Source organism: Leopardus geoffroyi, chromosome A1 (genome assembly GCF_018350155.1).
Source record: "Leopardus geoffroyi isolate Oge1 chromosome A1, O.geoffroyi_Oge1_pat1.0, whole genome shotgun sequence".
NCBI lineage: Eukaryota > Metazoa > Chordata > Mammalia > Carnivora > Felidae > Leopardus > Leopardus geoffroyi.
In genome coordinates this window covers 118,636,496-118,654,182 of record NC_059326.1, presented here as the reverse complement: position 1 = coordinate 118,654,182, position 17,687 = coordinate 118,636,496, and the positions used below count along the sequence as shown (strand labels likewise).

The 17,687-nt window shown below is 41.4% G+C and overlaps 1 protein-coding gene across 7 annotated transcripts in view; it reads right to left on the bottom strand.

The window, feature by feature from the left end:
• ARHGAP26 (Rho GTPase activating protein 26) overlaps positions 1-17,687 on the bottom strand; it is a 423,740-nt gene that overhangs the window by 167,596 nt on the left and 238,457 nt on the right. For all 7 annotated transcript variants that reach the window (XM_045492297.1, XM_045492321.1, XM_045492304.1 and 4 more), the window contains exons 13-14: positions 7,813-7,878; positions 3,150-3,224 (exon numbers count right to left, since the gene is read on the bottom strand). In XM_045492297.1, coding sequence (XP_045348253.1) covers positions 3,150-3,224; positions 7,813-7,878 — 141 coding nt within the window. The remainder of the gene's footprint in view (positions 1-3,149; positions 3,225-7,812; positions 7,879-17,687) is intronic.

Here is a 17,687-nt window from a genome sequence, read left to right as displayed (position 1 = left end):
CTTACACATTGCCTGGCACCTAATAGGGGCATCCAAACAATACCGAGGAAAACAGTAGTAAAATGAATGGTTTGCACTCTGCCCCGCCATCTCACGGAGAGGTTTTGCAGTGTAGGAGCCTTATTTATTTCACACTCTTGGCTAATCCAGCTTAGTACCAGTACCAAGAATGGATGACGAGGATAGCATGTTCACAAAACGGAAGACAGACAGGGCTCTGCCTTTAGGTCTGGAGTCTCCCTGGTCTAAAAGGTGGTTCCTCACTTCCAAGATCCAAACTGGTCACCTTCACTGGTAGTGAGAACCACTGACACCATTCTCCGCTTGTGATGAGATCGTGTATTAGGGTCATGTCTCAGCTCTGGTTGAGCCTCAGTTTGAATTCTACTCTATGTCTAATGTGCTCCTGGCAGGGGCAGCTGGCCTTGTGACTTTCAGCTGCTGGTTATTATTTTTTCATGACATTTCTCAGATGCTCATGATTATTTTGTCTGTCCCTAGGAAAAGTGAGGAAGAGAACAGGACAAATATCTTGTTTGAGAGTCACTAAGAGAAGTGAGAAAAACAAGATCCTTTCATACCTCTCTTTGCTTGGCACAAGCGAGCTAAAGTGGTTCTTTTTTTCTAACAAACCCATCTAAAATGTCATATTTCTTCTCACTAGTGTCACCTTACATAATAATCTGTCATCTATGAAATCTCTCTGCCCCATATCCAGTTAGTTACAAAGTCCTGCTGATTCTCTCTCTTCATTTGAGCCTTTTTTTCCTAACTTCAGAGCAGCTTCTTGGTTCATCCCTGATAGGCTATGTGAGGCTTAATTATTTCCACTGTTTTCTTCCTCCATGCTTTTCCATGGTCAAATATATGCTCCCCATTGCAGCCAGCAGTCCCCTCTTAAAACTACAATCTGATCTTGTTAAACCTGTAATGAACATACTTTTATTGTTATCTACCCAGCAGCCATTATTTCAGGAAAGCACTCCTGCATCAATCTATTAACTATCCTGCTTGGTCCATGGGCTTCTACTGTCTAACCCCCTCCCTACTCCACCTCTGGGCCACACGCCCCCAACATCACCAGAGAGAGGCACAGGATCCAGGCCATCTGGATCCATCTGCTGTAAGCCATGTGACTGCCCTGAAATTGAGAAATGAATCATGCCCCATGCTGACCAACCAAAGTCCTCAATGAACTGTCAAGAAAGATACTCTCTTTCAGTGATATAAGATTCAAAAACTGCTGAGACTGGACTACGTGGGACATTCCCACAGACAACATAGCCAATACCAAGACAAGCAGAGATCAGAGATGACGAGAAGCCAGAATAAAGGAACGGAAAAGGCTCCAACAAAGGTAAAGACGTCACTGGAGCCACCAGATCCTGCTATGCTTCTGCCATCTTGGACTTAGCAACTGTCAAATGATCAATCAGTAATTAAATTTACGGGCAGTCAACCCAGAGAAACAAATTTATATTCACATTTAAGACCTGTGCACAACTGTTTACAGCTTTATTCCTAACTTCTCCACACTGGAAACAACTCAGATGTCCCTCAATAGGCGCACGGTTAAACAAACTGGGTACATTTCTACAGTGGAATACTACTCAGCAATAAAACAACAACCAAGCATTGATCCAATAACTTGAAATTATCTCAAGGGTATTATGCTGAATGATAATAATAATAAAAAAAAGCCAATCCCCAAAGATTACATATGAACCAACTGAGATAATTGTGAAATAACAAAATTAAAGAAATGAAAAATAGATTCTCAGGTGCTAGGGGCTAGGGAAAGCAGTGAGGTGCGACAGGTGAGGCAGATGGGTGTGGCCATAAAAGGACATCACAAGGGATCCTTGAGGTGAGGACACTGTTCCACATCTTGACTATATAATATCCTGGTTGTGATCTCCTACTAGAGGGTAACAAGACATTACTACTGGGGGACAGTGGTTAAAGGTACACATCTCTCTACTGCATACAAATGTAAAATTATCTCAAAATAAAAAGTTTAGTTCATTAAAAAACTATCCCCACTGCAAATATGAACCAAGAACCAGATTCTCAGTGCCAGGGCACCTCACCAATATTCATAATTTCAAATAAAAGATCTCACTGTACCTAGCAACACAACAGTGTTCTGCCAACAAGAGGCAAGGAGCTCTCTAGAAAAAGAGATAGAGAAGAGTCATTCTAGTCAACATGAGAGAGGAGATTTCCTTACATATGAAAACTATTTTCAGAAACTGGAAAAAACAAAACAAAACAAAACAAAACAAAACAAAAAACAAGACAGACAAATACTGGCAAGAGAAGGGTCCCTGCCCAGACACTGAGCAGGGACCCTAAGTGATAGTCCATCTCTGCAAGTGCATGGCTGGGCTTCCATGGGGATGAGTAATAGCCACTGATCTGTGAAATCTGATCTGTTTGCCATTTAAATCCATGTGACTCACTGAAGCTGGCTGCATTCACATCTAAAAATAAAGGAAATCTGCAGCCTAAGCAAATTGGCTCATGGGCTCATGGGGTTTTGATTCAAACACTACACATTTGAAGATAGTGGTTTTGTATTTTATACCAGCCAGCTGTAAGGGAGGTTTCACTGCGCAAATGACAAGAGTCTACGTTGAAATCTAGATGCAAAGATGATCCAGGAATTATCTCCTTATATACATGTTATGTGGCAGTCACGTGACACCTTCTTGGCAACAGGCAACATGAGATTTGAGGTCCTCTGCAGGCTAGAAGGATGCCCTTCCTTGGGCATTGGGTGTGCCCCACTAAATGCCTGCCTCCAAAAAGGACAGGGGGAGTCATGAGCTATTAAAGACACAGTAGGGTGTGGTGGTCACATGAGTAACTGAGCACCACTTGGACTGGCAGTGGCTGAGTCTATAAACAGAGGGTGTGGTGCCTTGGACCTGCCATTTTTTTGTTCTGTCCAGTCCCACTAAGTACCTCTTCCAGTAATGCCGACATCCCTAACAACTGGTGAGTGGGGCAGCTGATTTCTGGGCATTCCCTCCCGGACACCCAATTCCTTCCCAAGAGGCTGTTCATATCTACACAACTAGTGACTTTTCAGAGGTGCCCCCTCGACCTCACTGGGACCTGCCTCGCACAGCCACTGTTGCACTCACCCATCAGGACACTCAGTAGCTTCTGGACTCTGGAATTGACCCCCACGATTCGGTAGAGCCCTTGCTCATTGATCCCTGAGGAAAGAAACAGTGATGATTTAATTAGAGGCACGTCAGAACACAAGTCAAGCCAACCCAGCCAGATGCACTTTTTTCATTTTCTCAGTCCTTCTAAAAGCCGCTCTAATTAAAGTCCCCTGTCCCTCAGCTCTGCTCTTAGCGAAGGAGTGGGATTTGGTGCAGCTGTCTAGGATTTCACGGGTGTGCCACACACTTCAGCCCTTGTGTTAGTTCAGTTCAGTCAAAAGAGGGCAAAGAGACCTTCCTCTTCTCTTGCCAAACACAGCATCTGAAGAGTTTTGAAAGATGCAAAATATATACTTTTAAAGGTTACACTTAGCTGGTTTTTCAATTTAAAAAGCGAAAACTGATATGACAGAAATTTTATACTGTAGGAAAGAATAAAAGCTTTACAATCTCTTCTCAAATACAGAATACGAATACAGAAGTGTGGGTGCATCTTTAACTTTGGACAATGTTCGCCAGGACTGAGAAATTCGAAAATCACATCATTTGCCATGTAAACATCATTTGTGAACAAAAAGGTGAATCACCTTCATTCAACCCAAGTAAATGTGCAACTCAACTAGTAGGGGATTACCTCCAAACACCTAAAGAACCAAAAACTAGCCCATCTGAGTGCTTTGTTCATTTATGTGCAAGGATTAGATCACTACTGTACCATTTACAAAAGGGGACCATTTAAACCAAGTGACTGGAAATGATTTTTCTGTTACCCCTAGGCCCATCATACCTGACACCTCCAACCTAACTGGTCTCCTGCTTCCCATCTTATTCTCCTGAGGTCCATTTTCCAACCAGTAGCCAAAATGGACTTCTTAAAGTATGCACATGGGGCGCCTGGGTGGCGCAGTCGGTTAAGCGTCCGGCTTCAGCCAGGTCACGATCTCGCGGTCCGTGAGTTTGAGCCCCGCGTCAGGCTCTGGGCTGATGGCTCAGAGCCTGGAGCCTGTTTCCGATTCTGTGTCTCCCTCTCTCTCTGCCCCTCCCCCGTTCATGGTCTGTCTCTCTCTGTCCCAAAAATGAATAAACGTTGAAAAAAAAAAAAATTAAAAAAAAAAAAAATAAAAAAAAAAATAAATAAATAAAGTATGCACCAGTTCAAACTCTCTCTTTCCTTAAGATCTTCCAATGGCCTCCCACTGCATTTAGACCACAAGCAAAACTTACTGCAGCCCACAAGGCCCTGCAGGATTAAGCTGAGGCCCACCTTTGCATCATCAACCATCTTTACTCTGCTGCAGCCACACTGGCCTTCCTCTTTCTCCAACACATCAAGTCTGTGCCCCCATATCACAGCCTCTGCTCAGTGGCTTCCTGTGGAACACGCTTCTCCCAGATCTTATCATTCAGGTATCCACTGAACTGCAACCTGTTCAACCTAAGGCATCCATGACCAACATTAAGCCCAGTCCCCTCCCATTCTTTCTTTGTAGCAAGTAATAATATCTGAAATCATCATTTTTATTTACTTTCTTGTTTGTCTTTCTCCCAACCACCACAATATAAACTCTATGTACAGTGATTCTGTCTTCTTCACCATTATCTCCCCAGTACCTAGATCTCTATATGATACATGACACAATGAATAAAACACTGTGTCATACTCCCTCAGGGCCACTACTTTGGGAGCAAAGCAAAATTTCTTGGAAGAAATTTGGGAAAAGGTTGACTCTCCAATGTCTCTAACAAGGCCTATGTAGAATTAATGAACAAAAAGAAGTCTAGAATGACAGGATTTCATACCTAAAAGGGGCCTATAAAAGCATGTACATCGGCCTGCACGGCTCAGGGACTAGCCTGGTCTAAAACTAAGGGATGGGCCTCAAGCTACTTAATGGCAGAACCATTATTCAGTAACGTGGCGGCTTAAAGGGCTTGTTCTTCCTCAAGGGTCTCTACTTCTTCTGTCCTTGACCTTCCCTAGAACTGGATACAGCACTGTCTCCTTCTGGACAATGATTAACGAACCCCACAAAGTGTGGGAGGTCTGTTCAACTCTGGTCACCACAAATAATGTGTGTACATACATGCATTCCAGTAGCAAAATAACCACTTCCTTCAAATATTTATCTTAAAATGGCATTTAACTCACATTGTCCTCTTTTCCTTTTTGTGTCAAATGAAAACTTTCTCACAAGTTAAAACACATCATTTTCATTTTAGAGGAGAAGGGGACAAAGAGGCAGAGGTGAGGACACCAAACCATTGGTGACCTTGTTCTTCCTCTGTAACTTATTGTGCGTATTTTCTGGTTTTACATCATAAAAAGTTGACCCCCTGAGATACGGGCTTGCATTTATCATACAGGCTCTGCAAAGGGGTTTAAATGATTAGGTTTCCCTATTGCTGGTTTGGCTGCTGAAAACTGAGACAAACACGTAGCCTACCTCAGGCAAGCGGGTGAATTGTAGTGGAGGGGAGGGGATGTTTGTTTTGACCTTAGTTTTGGCTCCATTTGATGCCTCTACCTTTATTAACCCTGGACCTCTTATTCCTCATTCTTTTCTTCTAAAATGAAAATTAAAATACCTACTGAAAAATTACCTTAGTAATGGATACTTTAAAAATTTAGAAACTGCAGTTAAGGCACGTAGATAAATCAAGGGATGATAGTAAGAACAGCAGAGAGACCACTGACAAGTCAAGGATGCCTGTGCATATACGCAACTCCCCCCAGCCCCTGCCATCCCCAGAGTGGATTCATGCTGTACAGGCTGTTTTATAGCTTTCGTTTTTCATTTAATATATAATAATGAAAACCTTGCATGTCAATAAATATATTTCTACTGCAGTTACAGTGATTCACAGCTTTTTACCGCATGGATGTACTACTGTTGATTTAACCAATTTTTGAAACATTTGGCCGGTTTCTGATTTTTCCCGTTACCACCACAGTATAAACGTCTTTATGGCTCAAACTGCCCATGTCCTTATTTCCTCCAGATCAATTCCCAGAAATCTCACCTACTGTTACTTTATATTCTCTGACTGTATTTTACTTATCTTCACAAGCTGCCTTAACTCTTCATTGAAGGAAGATACAGCAGAAATACGCATTTATCAAATCTCAGCATACATTAAAATAACTACTTTGGAAAGAACACTTTCTGACTGGGTAGGAGGAGAGGTTCCTACAGTTAAGTTTTTTTTTTTTTTTTTCCCCCTCCCCTTCTACTCAGTGCCTCATAGACTTTATAAAGATACTTATATTTCTTAACTAGTCAGAGTTATAGATCCTGCTTTAAAAGATAAAACTTCTTTTAATCAAATAAAAAAGACTGGTGGGTTCTGAGGCTGTGGAATAGTAAGATTCACATCTTTGACAATGGTTCAAATCAAATTCACAGGAAAGATAGTCATCAGCTTTTCTCAGGGGTACAATAGACCAGAGCAGTCAAAGCTCCAAACTGCTGGAACTGAAAAATCGCCCTTGTGGCAACATCTGAGGCGGTGGCGGAGACCATTGGAATGAATCAGTTTCCTAATCGCAAAGTTCTGTTCTGCTCCTACAGACCCGGGTTAGGTCCATGTGCTACAGACAGGGCCTGACTACAGCACTGCTGCGGGAAACCAGGGGCCTGACTCCTTCTGCCTACCTGCAGAGTCACCAGGGACTAGCTTCCCAAAGCACGGTTATTAACCAGTTGTCCAAAGACCCTGGGGGTACACTAGAGAATTCCAGGTGTCAATGAACTTAGATAGGAAAACCATTACACCTTTACTTTCATGAGCCTATAATTGAAATTAAACATTTCCTTCCATAATAAGACACAAATCACAGCGTTAGCAATACCTGAGTCTTGGCCAGAAATCAGGTATTTTCCTAACACATTGAGACTGCTATAGCCATCTTGAAATATCACTACAAGTGACCCTCGATCACCATGGGTTTGAAATGCAAAGGTCTACTTACATATGGACTTTTTTCGATAAATTCAGTATAGGACTATATATATATTTTACGATTTCCTTAACACTTTCTTTTCTCTAGGTTACTCTATTATAGTATTACAGTGTATAATACATATAACATAAAAAATACATGTTAACTGATTGTTTATCTTATAGGAAAGGCTTTCCAGTCAACAGAAGGCTGTTAATAGGTGTTTGGGGGAAGTCAAAAGTTATATGCAGATTTTTGACTGTCTGGCAGGGGTTGGAAGCTCAGCACCTCTAACTCCAGCATTATTCAAGGATCAATTGTATTTCTGAATTATGCCAATTATGACACCCACCACTATTACTTGTTATTTAAAGTGGTAAGAAAGAAGTATATGTATTATTAAATCACAAAAATGTTTTTCAATATTTTAACTGAATTCCAGTAACTAGATTCCTTATTATCTCATGTCTTTGACACATGTGCATTGAAAACACTCTTGTATCAGCCAAAGAGGCTGATGACAGCAAATGGGTCGAAGGCCTCTGCTTCAGAGCAACACGACTCGTGGAAACACACCAACAATGGCACTTGGAGAGTTACTGAGTCACTTAAAATCAGGAAACTGGTAGCAGGTCTGACGCCTCACCAGATGCATGACCTTCACCAAGAACAATGCCATGTGATGAACAACTTTACCTCTGGTTTCCACAGCGTGGATGCATTTCCTGATGATGCTGAAGCCAATGCTGTCCAACTGTGCAGCTGGAAGAGGAAGAAAGGGGCAGTCAGGTTGTTGGTCATGCATAAACCATCCTCGGACAAGGCCTGACAGACCCAGGATCAATCAGTCCCATGGTTTGGCCACATACAAGAATGATTAAAAAAAAATTGCTGGCATCCACTGAGAATTTACTGTATACCAGGTACAGTTCTTTTATTTATTTTAGTTTATTTATTTTGAGAGAGAACAAGCAGGGGAAGGACAGAGAGAGGGAGAGAGGGAGAGAGGGAGAGAGAGAGAGAGAGAAACCCACACTGCCAGTGCAGAGCCCAAGGTGGGACTCCAACTCACAAACTACAAGATCATGACCTGAGCCAAAATCAAGAGCCAGACGTTTAACTGACTAAACCACCTAGGCATCCCATGCCAGGTACAGCTCTAAGTGCTTTGTTTATATGAGCTCACTTAATTTTCACAGTCACTCTGCAAGGGTATCCTCTATTTAGCTGAAGAAACTGCAGAATAGAGTGATGAGCAGTTTACCAAAGGAACAAGTAGGCATCCTTTAAACCATTTGTTTTGTTATCATCAGGAGCTGTAGAACTAACTGCTTCCTGGTCTCCTTCAAAGAGTATAAATTCAGTGGCTCAAAAAATGTTGGATAAGGACTTTACACAGATTACCTCATTTAATTTTAGCATGTCCTCTAGGCTGATACTATCATTGGCTCCATATTACAGATGAAACATCTGAGACTTGCTTCATTTGTACTATGATATTTGCAAAGCTAAAAAGCTAGTAAGTGGGAGACTCACTCCCAAGTCCTTATGACCCAACGCCCTAAATATGACCTAAGTCAAATCCTACGCAGGTGATTAGAAAAAAGGGAAAGTAATCTGGAAGAAAATTAAAATAGCTTACAACAAAGAAGTTACATGAAAAATAGGCATAGGGCAAGAGAGCCATCCTGGGTGTGGTAAGTCAGCAGGTATTCAGAGCTCTCCACCTGCTATAAAGCCCACTAATGTGACTCAGAAAATAAATGACCAACAGCAGCAACCTGTTCCACCGCACAGAACCAATTTCCCAACCTGGCAATGAGCCTGGGAACCTACCAAAATTAATCTCCATGCTTTGATTGCCCAGTGAGGAGAGGCTGATGGTAATATTTAAGAACATGTTCACCTTTTGAGCGCCTTGGGACATCAGGGCAAGACATTCTACAAACTAACGGTTCACGGTGGAGAAGAGAATGTCAGAAAGTAGGAAGGTAAATATTTATAAATAATTTGTCATCATCTCAGGGCAAAAAATAACCTTGTAAAAAATAAGAACTGCACAGAATTTGAGCTCATACTTTGATCCAATCCAAAAAGAACCTTTTTCAAATACTTAAGTTTTTAATTTTAATTCCAATGTAGTTAACATGCAGTGTGATATTAGTTTCAGGTGTGCAGTATAGTGATGCAACAATTCCATAGATTTCTCCATGTTCAACACGGGCAAGTGCACTCCTTAATCCCCATCACCTATTTCAACCAGCCCCCTACCCACTTCCATCCTGGTAACCATCAGTTCTCAAGAGTTAAGGGTCTGTTCTTTGGTTTTTCTTTCTTTCCTTTCCTTTGTTCATTTTTGTTTGTTTGTGTCTTAAATTCCACATGAGTGAAATCATATGGTATCTGTCTTTATGTGACTTATTTGGCTTAGCACTATACTCTCTAGCCCCATCCATGTTGTTGCAAATGTCAAGATTTCATTCCTTTTTATGGCTGAATAATATCCCATTGTGTATATGTGCCACATATTCTTTATCCATTCCTCTACTGATGGGCACTTGGGCCGCTGCTATAATCTGGCTACTGTAAATAATGCTTCAACAAACACAGGGGTGCACATTTCCCTAATTGTGAACATGGATCAGTCAACTTAGAGCCAATGAAGATAAAAATTCTTAAGAAAATCACTAAGAATTCCTTAAACTAAAAAGAAATGCTATTTTATTACAAATTCTCTTCCCAAAGAAAACAAAATAACTCTTACTCTTACATACACACTTACCACTTAGTGATACGTATTATAACCACATTTGGCCTCTGGGATAGTCAGTAAAGTACCAGAAAAGGAGGAAAACAGTATTTTTCTTCTGGGAGAACACCTGACATACAAACCATTGCTCTTACTCCCTTAAAGCTGTAAGTGCAGCTATAAAACTGTACTAACTCACTCTCATGCTTTTTCTAGTATAAACCGAGTACTACACTGCACGTCACGTAGTACAGAGCTTTCTGACTTGAAGCTGCAAGTCAGATTGAAATCACTCTTCCAAATAAAACTCCATTAACTCACGTCATAGATTTTTCCCAAATTTAATAACAAACTATGATACACAAGCCAGATGCCTGTTAGAATCTAGGGCAAGATTCTTGAAGGTAAGAATTCACATACCCATAACTTAACATTCACCCATTTAAAGCACTGAAATGCATTAGTGTCTAGGATATTTACAAAGTTATGAATCAATCACCACTATCTAATTCCCTCACATTTTCATTATCCCCCACAAAACGCTTTATACACATTAGCAGTCATTCTCTATTTCCTGCATTCTATCAGTTCCTAAAAATCACGATCTCTTTTCTGTCTGTACGAATTGGCCCATTCCAGGCATTTCACATAAATGGAAACATAACACAGGTGGTGTTTTGTGTCTACCTTCTTTCACTTGGTATAATGTTTTCAAGAGTCACGTATGCTGCAGCAGTTTATCATTTCTTTTCATGACCCAGTAATATTCTGTTGCCTGGGTAAAACCACGTCATTTATTCACTCACTGGTTGTTCTTTCAACTTTCTGGCTATGAACTGCTGCTAGGAACATCTGTGTACAAGCTTTGCTCCTCGTGTACACCTAGAAGTGGAGTAAACTGGATTACAGGTAACTCGCTGCTCAACTTTTTGAGGAACTGCCAAACTGCTTTCCAAAGTGTGGCACCATTTCACATTCCCACCAGCAACGTATGAGGGTTCCTATTTCTCCACATCCTCGCCCATATTTGTTATTGTATTTTTTGTTATAGCTTTTTTTTTTTTTGTGGGTGTGAAGTGGTATCTCATTGTGGTTTTGATTTGCATGTCCCTAGTGACTAATGATGTTGGGCAGCTTTTCATGTGCAGGGGGAGGATATTCATTCCTTTACACAGTAGTCAGAACAGAGAGCCTACTGGAAACTATGTGTCACAGGGAAGATCATTTTTTGCACTTAACAAGGTTTCCAAAATGCTCATAACTGTGATTCCATAGTCCATTGAAGCCTATCAGTTCTTCTTCTGAGAGGTGTTTAACAGGATTTGTGCAAAGGGATGACAGTCCAAGAAGTTCAGGGAAGAACCATCATTTTGCACTGTGCTTTGGGGAGCTGCTGATTCCAAGCTTGGATGCTTTCAGAGTAGGTTTGTGGATATGGTCTTGTTTCAGACAATGATAAACTCCTATCCTGAACAAAAAGTCCTTTGCTTCTTCTACCCCATAAACATTGAAAAAAGTTTTGGAAAATTTGAAGAAACCTGGCAGCTGACAATGACAACCTCAGTGATCAAAAGATACCTCCTTATAAAGCTATCAGGACAGCTAGCAGAAGAAATAAGGGCAGGGCTAGAGATAAACTTGCAGGGCTAAAAGAGTCCTTGAACCTGTCGGTGTTTTACTGTAAGAAGCCAAAGTTTTGGGATGCCTGGGTGGTTCAGTCAGTTTCGGCTAAGCGTTCAACTTCGGCTCAGGTCATGATCTCACGGTTCATGGGTTCAAGCACCACAGAGGGCTCTGTGCTGACAGCTCAGAGCCTGGAGCCTGCTTCAGATTCTGCGTCTCCCTCTCTCTCTGCCATTCTCCTGTTCACACTTTGTCTCTCTCTAAAAAATTAACTAAACATTCAAAAATAAAAAATAAAAAGAAGCTAGATCTAGGCAAATAATAGCTGATGGAAAAGAATGCAATGGAACCTTCCAAGTATATCCAGAAAAAAATAAATTCTGCTAACCTAAACTGACTACAAGGACTTATTTTCGAAATTAGCAAACTGCTCTTCTCCCAAAATCTCGGAGTTAGTATTTCTCCTTTGGTTGTCGCAACACAAGTTCTCTCATTTGTTTTAAACCTGCTAACTCCTTTTCTTGAAATAAATCTTACACAGACGTTACACATAAAGGCCTTACACATTAGACATGTAACACAGTATTAGTATATATTTATTGTCTGAGTTTAAAAGTGTAACACTTTTACATATTGCAAAGTCAAACAGAGTTCAAGGTAACTATCTGTTAGCCTTTAAACTGTTCAAGTTGCATATACTGATGACTTATAAGCAGATAATACTGTGTTAAGAAATGTAATTCATTTCCAACAGCAGTTCCCAATAAGGAACTCACAATATACAGTTTAACAGCCATTGTTCTAAATCTCTAAACTGGAATGGTATAATTGTCACATTGCCTGCTGCCTTGGGACATCCTTGTATCTTCCTGTGTCTCTACGGTAGGTACGTGTGGGCATGCGTGTGTGCGCACACACACACACACACACAGGCACACACACAGGCAAGTCTGACTTCTCATCAACTTGACTTTCCTGCTGATGCCATGATTAGGTTACTAATGATTAACAACTGCTTTATTATTTAACATGTACAGAGTAGTACTAATATAATGGCGATTATAATACATAACTAGAGATCGTAAGTTCGGATCTCTGCCCAGCAGGTACATAATCTAAGTTAATTGAGATCTCCTCTGCTGAAAAGCAAGTTCCCACTAAAAGGTTTAGAACATGATCACCCCCAGACAGAGTTTGCTAATGACAAAAAAAAGTCTGAGCAGCCCGCCAGATGGAAGCGGCTGTCCTTAATCCCCTCAAGCAGGTGATTCAGCTCTTTTACTGAGCCAAGGCTCAGAAAAGGTCAGGGATTTATTTGCAATTTCTGTATCCTTATAATCTCCAGGAATAATCTCTCATTAAATATCTACTAGGCTTGCATTATTCCCTTAATTTGACTTGCGATGAGTTGTTGCAAGACCAGTGGCTCCTAGGCCTGCCATCCAACGTCTTACAGCTATGGCTTTGACTGGCTTTTCTTCCTCCCTCAGCCTCACCTTCAGCTTTGCTCAGGATTGTGCACAAGGCAGCCCCAACAGTTGTCCTAAGATGACTGTCGTAGAGCTCACACCCAATATCCAGGTTAACCTTCCAAGTTAGAAATGTATCGTCCTCTTAACTTCCACTTCAACTTTTTTTTCAACGTTTATCCATTTTTTGAGAGACAGATGAGTGAGAGAGACAGAGAGAGTGTGCGCACACAAGCAGGGGAGGGGCTGAGAGAGGGAGAAACAGAATCTGAAGCAGGCTCCAGCCTCTGAGCTATCAGCACAAATCCTGATGTGGGGCTTCAACTCAGGAACTGTGAGATCGTGACCTGAGCCAAAGTCAGATGCTTACCTGACTGGGCTACCCACATGCCCCTCACTTCAACTTTTGAAGCCTTCTTGCTTTGTCTCCTTTTAGAGGAGAGTCACACAAAGCTATTTTCTCAAAGTTCTATGGAGAACACAGGAACACTCAGAGTTGACGCTCAACCAACTTGGAGGATCTTAGGGCAGAAGAGGCAGGATGCTTGGCAGACTGCTGGAGTTTACATCATTATGCCTAGACACCCTAGATATCCCAAATACCAAGAGCAGGGAAGCAGGTTAAACCCAGAAACAGATGGTTTTACTGCAAAGGGCTCAAAACAACAACCTACTATATAAGGTTCAATCCAATGACTTTCTTGCTTCAAAGGAAGAAGCTGATGGCCCAGCTGGAGAGACATGCTCTGTAGTTTCTTGAATCAAATGGTACCTCACCTGAAATGTTTTCCCTGGCCCTTTCCACCATAAAAGAAAATGAGGTGCGTAGGTGATGGTAGAGGGGAAGAACTACAATAAAACCACGAGCAAAACCCTTTGCACTCTCCTCCTCCTTTCTTACTCCCATATTCAAATTATCACCAGGTCCCTCAATTTTGTGTCACTCACCATGGTGCTGGCTTCCATCATCTGTTACCAGGACTGCTGTGAAGACCACCTAACTGGTGTCCCCCTACCTCTTCTGGCTCCTTCCAAGCTGTCCTCCACGTTGTGGCCCCCGTGATCTGGATGAAACCAGATCACATCACCTCCCTGTTTAAAATCTATCAATGGCACCCCAATGCTCTCAGGAAGAAAATCCAAATCCTTAACATGGTCCACAAAACCCTGTATGGTCTAGCCTGGCCTGCTTCATCTCACGCCATGACTCCACACCTAAGCGTTCTACCAAACTGGATTTCTTTGAGAGTGTCCAAGTGACCACACTTTTTCTGTAGCCTTTGTACACACTGTGGATTTCACTTGGAAGCCCAATGGCCCAAGTTACTCCAAATCCTCAGGTCTCCTCTCAAATGTCAATTGCTCAAAAATGCCCTCCTGACTTCTCTACCTGGTTCATGTTTCCACTGGAACTTGGACATAGCACTATCAACTTCTCCTTCAGAGTATGTAATGTAACTCTAAATTTCTATTTATTTCTACGATGCTGCCTACCTAATCAGATTTGCATTCAGGAAAGCAAGGGTGCATGCATATATTTACTCAATTATTTTATTCAGTACTCTATCTCTGCCTTTCACTGTCTACGATCATGTTGGATATGAAGTATGATGAGGAGGGTCCCTAAGGGGAAGTGTGATGTAGTCAAAATGACCCTTCAAACTCCAACTGTGATAAACCCGAGAGTAGATGAGTTGTTTAAACTCTGGTACCTAGATTTTTCATCTTGGTGAAGATACAAGTGTTAAATAAAGATATGAAGAGCCTGACCTAACTACTTCCTTCCTTCCTGTGTCAATATGAAGAGGTATCACCACCTAGCACTACAGCTCCAAGAATGAGTTTAAAAGAAAGGAAAAATAAAAGATGTGCAAGCCAAGACAAAAAACAGAGAAGATATAACCAAATTCCAATTTTCCTAGACACTTAGAGAAATCCTTTGCTTGTCCATCAAGGCATTATCATCACCAAATTGTACATGGTATGAAGCTGTGGCTGGTGGAAACAGAGGGTATCGGGGTTCTTTCCACATCATACAATCTGGGCCATCTACACAGTCAGACAGGCCGGAGGTCAAGAATAGCCCTAGAAAACCAGAGCATTCTCCCTTAGAGCTGTTTGCCATCCAAGAGACCACCTCATTCTTCAGGTCCAGTAGCCCCTTTATTGAAAATCACTGACTGGCTGTTGCTCTAACCAGAACATAGAGAAATTTGGCAAAAAGCGGTCAAATCACTATTTCTGAATGAAGGGAACTTTCCATACCACAGGTCGACTGATGGGACATGTAGTGTGTGAAAACAACTCTCTGGGACATACCCCGAAGTTACCCCATACATGCATCCTGGGAATTCTAACAGATCTCATAAGACAAATCCTTTTCCAATAGAGAGGAGCTAATCTACTGAATTAGCCTCAACACACGAGAACACATTACCTATGTTTCTAAAGCTGGTATTCAACAGGTTTTTCCTAGCCTAAAATGTCTTACCCCAGGAATCTCATTCAACAAAAATCTTTCAAGTTTTTTTTTACAGGAGAAATGGAATTTTCTGGAAGTACAGGATGTTTACATAAAAATGAAAGAACTGAGAGGTAAAGGAAGTTACTGCCCCATTTTTAATGTGGATGGATATAGGAAACTGTCTGCAGTTATTATGAGCAGGCCACCATTTTATGGACAGCTCCAGGGGCATGGTCTCACCATAGAAATTTACTCAATTTCCCAACATGATTTGCTCTTAAAGTCTGGCCTACCTCACTCATTCTGAATTTAATCAATTTCAACACCATTAAAAGCCACGAAGAGAAACACCCACACTGAATTAAATATCATATCCATCTGGAGAATAGACTTCCAATTGGCTAACACACTCAAGGGGCTCACGTCCTTTCTCCTAATCATGTGAAGACTGAGAGTTCCCAGGGCTTCACAGCTGTGGCCCCTGGGAAACAGTCTTCATGGTGGTGGCTCTCAGAAGCTTCCAATGGGGCCCGGGAAGGTGGCCAATTACTTCTTAATTATCCAAGTGTGAATTCTCTACTTTAGGGATTACCCACAGCCAGTTTTTAATCCCAGTTCAACTCCAAGACCCTGTGCCCCATCCCATGCTACTGCCTACTCTGTCCTATACTCTGCTCCCCAGACGTATACATTCAGGGAGTATGAACCAACTTTAATATTAACTTAAGTCACCCAGACAGAAGCAATACGTATCTGGGAAGAGAACGAAGAGTCTGGCTGAAGCCAGACAGACCTGGATTAGACTGAGGTCTCTGCCACACTCATAGGATAAATGCTACACCTCTGACACTTAGTTTCCTCACCTGTACAGCAGGGATAACTCACCTGAGTGTTGCGAGGGTCAAAGGAAATGTATACACTGACTTGTTTGCTATTTCAATAAATGGTCATTAGCAGTATTACCAACATTTGAACCAAACTTTCCAGGTGATGAAACATTTTTCATATCCAAGTTCATGTTATCCCCTTAATAATCACATGGGCAAATACTGTTACAGTCCTCACTAATAACTTCTTGATGTTTCCACACTAATGAGTACAATCAACTTATACGATGATACACGGCTGTTTATAAAATATATTAATATATTATAGCTTAATTGATTTTCCCAATGTATCTGCTAAGTTTTTATGATGAGACAAGTCAGGCTCACGCTGTTAAGTGGTAACAATGACCACGGTAGCTAAGGCTTGCTGAACAGACTGCACTGCTCTGGGCTAAGCACTTACATGCATCGTATCCTCATCATCAACACCCCTATTTTGTAGACAGGAAATCTCGAGTCAGACGAAGTTGAGGAACTTCTACTAAGGCTCTGGCATTAATGAGTGGTGGAACCAGGACTGTAACTCCGTCTGCTTCTGCTCAGGTTCACATGACCAGTCAGGGCTGGGGCCTGGGGATCATGTTTTCTGGATTCTTTCCTTTCTATTCCAGGAGCTCTCAAATCTAGTGGACCAGAGAACCAGGACCATGCTTGTTGCCAGGGAGCTTGTGGGCACCCTCCCACAGGCTGTACTCCAGCAGGCTTGAGAAGCACACTTGGGACAACGATGTACTGTATTGTACTGTATACCAAGCAATTAAAACTAGTATCACTAAAGGGGCACCTGGGTGGCTCAATTGGTTAAGTCTGACTGTTAGTTTCAAGTCGGGTCATGATCTCATGGTCTGTGAGATCGAGCTCCGCATTGGGCTCTGTGCTGACAGCACAGAATCTCTCTTTCCCTCTCTCTCTCTCTCTCTCTCTGCCCCTCCCCGGCTTGCTCTTTCTGTCCTCTCTCTCATTCAAAAATAGATGAGCTTAAAAAAAAAAAAAACTATCACTACACATGAACAGAAATGATTGTTAGGAATTAATTAGCTATCAACATCTGTTCCACAGTTCCCATCTAACAACAGACATTTACCAGTGCTATGTATCTCAGAATATAATGCTGTTTGTGCCACTATTGGTATATGAAATGACTCCAAATGATTCACAAATATTTCTAATAGTTGTAGTTGTGTACTTATTTCAATGAACATTAGAAATTTACCTTTTTATTACACATAGCATGACATACTCTATTTACAAAAAAAAGTTAAAAAGAGTGAACTCATTTAAGAAAATTAGTAGGTACATAGTAACAATACTAGTGGTATACGTATATGTTAAAAAAACAACAACATGAAGTCAATGATAGAAAAATAACACATTTGGGA